Here is an 8,416-nt window from a genome sequence, read left to right on the forward strand (position 1 = left end):
CTTATAAAACTTAAATGCAAAACTATATAAAATATTTTTTTTAATCCAAAAGTGAGTGTAGATAGTTTTATAATTCGTTTTAAAACCATTTTAATCCAAACCAGTTATTTTTAAATTGAAGTTTGAAAACTTAAAAAATGTAAATTTACAACCACTCCGAATGGGCATAAACTAGTTATTTTTTTAGGTTAAATGTGTTTTATGCACTTATAAAGTTTTAGACTTTTAATTATAAACTATTTCATGTCTTTTTAGTTTTTTTTGTCAACGTTGAAATAGACTAAAAAAAATAAGCAAAATAAAAAAAGACAAAAAATGTTAGCATCTAATGACTAATTTTCACAATGAAAAATAAATAAAACTAAAGTGAATACAAACTATATAAAAATTAAAATAATTTTCTTATAATTTTATAAAGACTAAAAATATATGAGTTATATTATTTATATAATAATTTGTATAGCATTTTATACAATAATACTTTTAGTGTCTTGCTCTCTTCGTTTATATTCTATATTTATTTCTAACTTTTTCTCTATTAAACATAATCTATACATTTTTACAGATAAAAAGGAAATAAAAATGTGTAATTATCTTTAACTCTTTCCACTACTAGTATTTATTATATAAATAAATTATTACACAAATAACATTTTTCAAAAGCATATTTTTCAACTGTTAACGAGTATCAGGAAAAACCTAGATGGCATTTCCGATATTTCAGCCAAAATGAAGGGTAAACACCAATTAATACAATGAAAAATAATTTTTACTAACTTTCTATTTTCTCGTGAATAGGCGGTGTGCATAAATCTTATCGCCCAAGCCTCGTGCAACCTCTAGAACGTTACGGAATCTTCGTGCCCGTCGCGTGAACATGTTCAATCCTAGCCGTTCGTATCACGCATCACTCGTTCATAAAAGTTCATTCGCACTTGCTAACTGTGGACGCGGAGTAGGCGATCATAACCTGCGCAAAAGATTTCCAATCAAGCGGACCATAATTCGCCACGTGTCCAAACAAATCAGTGACTCAGTGTTTTCGAGCTATTTACCCTTTCGAATAACTATTTTCAGTATTTTTTTCAATCTAAAAACCCTTACTCCGCGAACCAAAAGAAACCCTACTTCTCGTGCGTCTCTCGCGGGTTTTGAAACAAAATATAAATACATAGAAATCGAAATTGTCGGTGAATTTAATTTCAAATTTGGGGGATTCCATCGAGGTTTTAAATCACCCAGGAGTGATTCAAGCCCTAATTCATGATTCGTGATCGTGATCGTGATCGCCGTGTTTTGGGGAGGATTCGACTGTTTCGTCGTGTGTTGGTTGAGGTATGTGTGTGATTTTGTTATGAATTTGTAGCTGATATGCATGGTGTCGTTTATAATGCAATTAGACCAGTGCATGGGGAAATGGTTATGATCTTAGTTTTTGGGTTGGTTGAGGGATTATTTGTGATTTTTCATCTGGTTGTTGTTACAGATCTGAAAAAAGCACCCAGTCATGTATGATGGAATGTGAACATTGTAGAATTTCGGTCTGTTCTGTTTATTGTACATGGAAGATAGAGAAGAGAACTCCCATGGAACTGAAATTCCCAAAAAATCGAGATCTTTGGATCTGAAGAGTTTATATAAATCAAAAGTGACAAAAGAGACTCCAAATAAGGGCTTAAAGAGGAAAGGGAGTCATCCTAGGGGTGTTGACGAGGATAGGATTAAGAAAAAGAAGACTAGAAAGGAAGTATCTCTGAGTAGCTTAGAGAATGCTGATGTTAGCATCAAGAAGGTTGCCGATGAAGAATATCAAAAAGGGCTTGGTTCTGGTAGACAGGATTTGTGTGAACAAAAGCAGGGATTGAGTGGCAGTACTGGGCTTAATAGAGGTTCACTAAGTTTTGATGGCAACGTTCACATTCCAAAGCGAAGAAGGGATTTTGTGGGGCGAAATAAATTTGAAGTTGGTCCAGCACAAAAACTGGCTGGGCAGCCTAGTAGTACAAGTAGCCATGGTGATCAAATGCCTAAGTTAACTAGTGATGATTTGGACAAGAAGATCGACTCTTCAAAGATTAAACTGAAAAGAGATTTTGATCAGTTTAAGGAAAGCAGGAGTAATTCTGCTGTAAATAGTGGTGATTCCTCTTTAAAGAAGTCACGGAAGAAGGATAGAAAGCAAAAGGCTTTGGCTCCATATAGAAATATTGTTGCCAAGGAGGATAAGCCTCTGATTGATGGCAGTAAAATATCTGATTATTTGCGGGAAGACGAGGAGGAGAATCTTGAAGAGAATGCAGCAAGGATGCTGTCATCACGGTTTGATCCAAATTATGCTGGGTTTTGTTCAAGCAGTAAGCCTTCTACATTGCCATCATCAAATGGTTTGTCCTTTTTGCTCTCTTCTAGTCGAAATATTGATAGTTGTGGATCAAAGTCACAGTCAGGTTCAGAATCAGCATCAGTTGATACTGCTGGCAGAGTCTTGAGGCCAAGGAAACAATACAAAGAAAAAGGAAGTTCCCGGAAGAGGCGACATTTTTATGAAATTTCATTAGGTGATTTAGATGAACATTGGATACTGAACCAGAGAATCAAGGTTTTTTGGCCTTTGGACCAAATTTGGTATCATGGCCTTGTTGATGGCTATAACAATGAAACAAGGTGTCATCATATCAAATATGATGATCGAGAAGAAGAATGGATTAATCTCCAATCTGAGAGGTTCAAACTTCTGTTACTTCCAAGTGAAGTTCCTGGAAAAGCAGGAAAAAAAAGAGCAGCAAGGAAAAATAGAAGCTTGGTTCAGCAAAAAGAGAGCTTATCCAGCAAAGACAGGCAAGTAAGAGATGCAATTACTGAGGAAGATAGCTGTGGTGAAAGCTGTATGGACACAGAGCCTATAATATCTTGGTTGTCTCGATCTTCTCTTCGGTTTAAATCTTCTGCTTTTCATGGCACTAAGAAAAAGAAAACTTCAGTTACTCTTCCAAGTACATCCTCATCATTGTTATGTGATGTACCTGTAAAAGTACAGAGGTGCTTAGCTGAGAGTTCCCCAAGGGAAGGTAAAAGCAACCTTTCCAGAGATTCTGTATCTGAAGATAATCTAGGTGACAAATCTTGGAAAAAGTCTCCATTGCAAAGCTTCAGTTGCCCTAAAGATGTCAAGCAGCCTATTGTCTATTTTAGAAGGCGGTTTCGCAAGCCAACTCCAATATTACCACATATTTCTGAAGATAAACATGATAACACAACTGCATCTTGTTCCACATCCATTGATCCTGTGGTTGGTGGGCTTATGGATGCAAGAGAACCAAATGATGGGTGGTTTGAGACAGAGGGGCCTTTGCGGTTCACACATAATGCTGGTGTATCCAAATTTTTTTTGGACACAGGTTCAGCAGCATTCAAGTTTGACTTAAAATATCCAATAAAATTGGTGCTGAATGACTCGTTTAACTCGGAGAATTTGTGGTTGTTCCGTGCTATTCTGCTACTTCATTATGGTACAGTAATGACCTTGTGGCCAAGAGTTCACCTGGAGATGCTTTTTGTTGACAATGTGGTTGGGCTGAGGTTCTTATTATTTGAAGGCTGCCTGATGATGGCTGCAGCCTTTGTCTTTTGTGTCCTTAGGCTATTTCATCAACCTGTTGACCAAGAGATGTATATTGACTTGCAGTTGCCTGTTACATCTATCAGATTCAGGTTTTCAAGTGTTTATGGCATTAAGAACCCTCTTGTGTTTGCATTTTACAACTTCTCTAGAGTGAAGAATTCAAAATGGATGTATTTGGATTCAAAACTTAAAAGCCATTGCTTACTCAGTAAGCAGCTTCATCTCTCTGAATGCACGTATGATAACATCCAGGCACTTCAAAATCAATCAAGTGAGTATCCAATTACTTCCATCAGAGCCAGCCCCTTAGTCAAGGTACTTTCTCCAATTTTGCTATGCTTTCTGATTAGTAACTCCATATCTTTAATCTCATTTGAAGAATCTGTTTGCTATTTATAAATATTGTACCACATCAAATCTTCCGGTTACTGCAAGTTGTTTTGTGTTGATTTTTTTTTTCTCGTGTTAAATTTTGTGACTTTGCATGAACAGGTCATGCAGAAGAGGACTAGGCCTGGTATTAATATTATGGGAGTTTCCAGAGAGTTGTCTCAGGCTGATACCAGTCAGTCTTCTGATGGTGGCAAGAGGAAGATTCCTCCATTTTCACTTTCTTTTGCTGCTGCACCTACATTTTTTCTTAGTTTGCATCTGAAGTTGCTGATGGAAAAATCAGTAGCTCATTTAAGCTTTTGTGAGGTAGAAGATCAGGAAGACTCTGGTCTGATGACAGATGACTGCTCTAGCATGGATGATTGCTCTAACCGGAATTCAGAGTTTAATGTGAAGAAAAATATGATGACTTTGTCAAAGGATGCTGTTCATGATGGATTGGCTTGTGCCGAGTCAGATTTGTTAATTAGTCCTTCTAATTGCAGTGATCGAATTCTCTCTTACCAGAATATTGATCTTACTGCTGATAGAACTTCTGGATTGGATGGTTCTGAGAGGCCTCCTACTGTTCAGTTACCTGAGTGGCAATCACGTCATTCTGATCACTCTTTTCCTTCAAATTCTTTAACTGACAAGATTAAAGCTGATGATGGTTCCCGTTCTTTTCTGTGTGATCTGAGTGTTCGAATTCCTTCTGCTGATCAATTTGAGAAACCTTGTGATGGTGATTTGGGTGATGCTCAACACTCTTCTGATCTTTCTTGGAATATAAATGGAGGTGTCATTCGCAGCCCCAATCCAACTGCTCCCAGAAGTTCTTGGCATCGGAACAGAAATAATTCCTCATCATTTGGTCTCCAATCACATGGGTGGTCTGTTGCCAAGGGTGATTCTCTTCACAATGGTTTTAGCAGTGGACCTAAGAAACCACGAACTCAAGTATCTTATTCAGTGCCTCTTTCTGGGTATGAGTATAATTCAAGACACAGAAGCCATTATCAGAAACAAAGAGGGTTGCCTCACAAGCGCATTAGAAAGGCTAATGAGAAGAAGTCATTGGATGTTGCTAGGAGTCCTGAAAAGAATTTGGAGTCCTTATCTTGCGATGCAAATGTGTTGATTACCCTTGGTGATAAGGGGTGGAGAGAATCTGGTGCCCGAGTTGTATTAGAATTGTTTGACCATAATGAGTGGAAACTTTCTGTAAAACTTGCAGGTATTACAAGGTATTCATACAAAGCACATCAGTTTCTACAGACTGGATCAACAAATCGTTACACTCATGCTATGATGTGGAAAGGAGGGAAGGATTGGATCTTAGAATTTCCTGATCGGAGTCAGTGGGCTGTTTTCAAGGAGATGCATGAGGAATGCTACAACCAGAACATCCGCGCTGCTTCAGTTAAAAATATACCTATTCCTGGTGTGGTCTTGATTGAAGAAAGTTATGATAATGAATCTGAAACTACTTTTATTCGGAGCTCTAAATATTTCCGACAAGTTGAAACAGATGTAGAGATGGCTCTGAATCCATTGCATGTCTTGTATGATATGGATAGCGAGGATGAGCAGTGGATTTTGACTATTCAAAATTCTGAAAAAGACAATGATTTCTTGGACAGGATCTCTGATGAGATGTTTGAGAAAACAATTGACATGTTTGAGAAGGCTGCATATGCTCAGCAGTGTGATCAGTTTACACCTACTGAAATAGAGGAACTAACAGTTGATGTCGGTCCCTTCTGTGTAACTAAAATCATTTATGAATATTGGCTGCAGAAAAGGCAGAAGAAGGGAATGCCTTTAATACGGCATTTTCAGGTATTGTCTAAACAACCTGTTTAATTCATGATATTATCACTCAATTTTAGGAATATGTCACTCATTCCGGTATTGTTTAATGACATTATAAAATGATATGCTAGCTTTACACATGATTGGGAAGGGGATAGAGAAGCTAGGGGGTAGAGATAATAATATTGTGCAAGTGGTTAATATTTACTTATTTACCTTGCTTACATCCACAATTGACAAGCCTTGGAGGCCTGCCAAATATAATGCCAAGTGTTTTGAGCCATTGCTAAGTCACATGTCATTTGTTGGTCTACTTAAGATGATGGTTGATCTGAATGGTTTTATTGTTTGAATATCTTCAGTGTAAACCTTACATGCTTATTATCTGTTTTTCTGCCTACTGATTGAGATTTATTCAACATTGTGATTTTGCAATTGATTGGTTTAAAATATGTTGTTGTGTAATTTGCCTTCTTTTTCTTTTTTCAAGATTGTCTGTTTTCTTTTAGGCACCTTATATTTAGCCTTACTTATTATGGTCGAAAATTTACCGATAACCTTTTACACTCTGCTGCTCAGCCACCTCTATGGGAAAGATATCAACATGAATTGAGAGAGTGGGAAGTAGCCATGACCAAGAATAATATTCCCATTTCTAATGGGTGCCTGGACAAGGTGTTGACTTTGGAGAAGCCGGCTATGTTTGCTTTCTGTTTGAAACCAAGGGGTTTGGAAGTACTGAACAAAGGATCAAAACATCGATCACAGAAGAAAATTTCAGTCTCAGGGCATTCAAACAGTATTCTGTATGAACAGGATGGATTCCACCCTTATGGTGAGTATTTGATTTATGAGCTGATTTATGACATTTTGAACAACTTATGTCCTCCTCCTTACATCTGATTGTTGTGTACTCAGGTAGAAGATATGGATTAGCATATGGTGATGAAAAGTTTGCATACTCGGGGCATAATTATGATTATGTGGATGATTCCCCATTGCCTCAGACCTCCCCGATATTCTCACCAAGGGATGCTTGCAGCATGGGTTATTATTCTATTAACAATAGCTATGATAGAAATCATATCCCCAAATATAACAGACACAAGTCAAGGAAAATTGGCTCATTTGGGTTTCATAATGATTCACAGATGTCTTCTTATAGTCAGAGAGTTTCATGCTCAGGTAAGAGAAATGGGGATAGTAGGTGGAATGTGGGCTATTATGACATGGCAGGTCACAGGCAGTACCTGTTGGATGGCTCTACAAGACATGGAATTGAACAAATAGATCATCCAGACCTTGATGAGTTAAGAAAACGTGATGCCTCGGGAGCTGCTCAGCATGCAGCTAACATGGCCAAATTGAAGAGAGAGAGAGCTCAGAGATTGCTTTATAGAGCAGATCTTGCAATTCACAAGGCCGTGGTTGCTCTTATGACTGCTGAAGCAATGAAAGCTTCTGAGGATTCAAATGGTGATGGGTAGATAAGACATGAATATCTATCTGACTCTGATAACTTCATGGATCCTTCCATTGTGCAACTGAGCTGCATAGGGGCAAGCAAACGGGCTCAGGAGTGAGTTTGCTACACAAAGCATTTGGTTTGGCTTTGTCAAGGGTTGTGGCCTATTGTCGTTATCCAGATTTTCCATACTGAACTTATAAGTCATGAGAGCTGAAGTCGGTAGGACGTAGTAGATTTTGTTGCTTCAAAGTGCAACTCTTATGCATTGATTGTTTGCCAGCACCTCCTTCAGCTTGAGATCTGCCTAGTTCAGTTTTTTTGTCGCGCTGATCTGCGTCGTATGGATCCTATGGAATTTTGGCTGCCTATATTTGTACAGAAATTTTTCCTCCTCCCTTCTTTTCCCCTTGACCCCAGTTTCAAATGTTAAATATGAAAATAGAAATCGGCGAAATAATACAACACCACCTTGAATGGAATTATAGTCTTATTTATGCATAGATGTGCACATAATTCACAACATAGCTGCTGCATAACTGGTTTTTAGAAAATAGAAACTCAATTTCCTCTTTTTCTCTCGCCACGAGGACCAGCAAAAGAAAACTGTTGTGCAGGATTACTGGTTTATATTCAATCCAAAACCTCTAGAATTAGCCGTAGGGTCCTGTATATTTACAACCTTTCTTGTATGTGGCTAGTTTATATGGTCTTGATGGGTTTTCTGAACCTAAACTCTCACCTTGGGAAATGGTGACAGATAACTGTTGTACAGATACTCAAGAAGTATGCACAAGTGAAATTGATGAATGAAAGGGATTAGAGAGATGAATAGTAATGATGGTTGAGTTAGAGTAATGCAAGCGACACTTTTTGGACACATTTTATAATTTAAATTATTGCTATGTTAAGCAGTTTGTGCATAAGGTAACAATTACGTTTGAGATGTAACCATGGTTTGGGTTAAGTAACCATTAGATCCAGATACATGTTTGTCTATTAAAGAAATATTTCTTCAAAAGTCGGTGCAATGAGAAGTAAGAAATCATTGCTTGTAGACAATTGTCTGTTTGAAGGCATGGCTACAGAGAAACAAACACACCATTAACCTGCACTATTCCATGTCACTTTCTTGATGCTGC

The 8,416-nt window shown here is 37.6% G+C and overlaps 1 protein-coding gene across 1 annotated transcript; it reads left to right on the plus strand.

Annotated features, from left to right (window-relative positions):
- Positions 1–1,073: 1,073 nt before the first annotated feature.
- On the plus strand, positions 1,074–7,756 carry LOC109809605 (Enhancer of polycomb-like transcription factor protein). Its single transcript, XM_020372954.3, has 5 exons — positions 1,074–1,335; positions 1,487–3,937; positions 4,115–5,836; positions 6,389–6,644; positions 6,728–7,756. The coding sequence occupies exons 2-5, from the start codon at positions 1,562–1,564 to the stop codon at positions 7,294–7,296; spliced, it is 4,923 nt and encodes a 1,640-aa protein (XP_020228543.1). The 5' UTR covers positions 1,074–1,335; positions 1,487–1,561; the 3' UTR covers positions 7,297–7,756.
- The last annotated feature ends 660 nt before the right edge of the window (positions 7,757–8,416 follow it).

The sequence above is a fragment of the Cajanus cajan genome, chromosome 6, assembly GCF_000230855.2.
Source record: "Cajanus cajan strain Asha chromosome 6, NIPB_CcT2T_4, whole genome shotgun sequence".
NCBI classification, from domain to species: domain Eukaryota; kingdom Viridiplantae; phylum Streptophyta; class Magnoliopsida; order Fabales; family Fabaceae; genus Cajanus; species Cajanus cajan.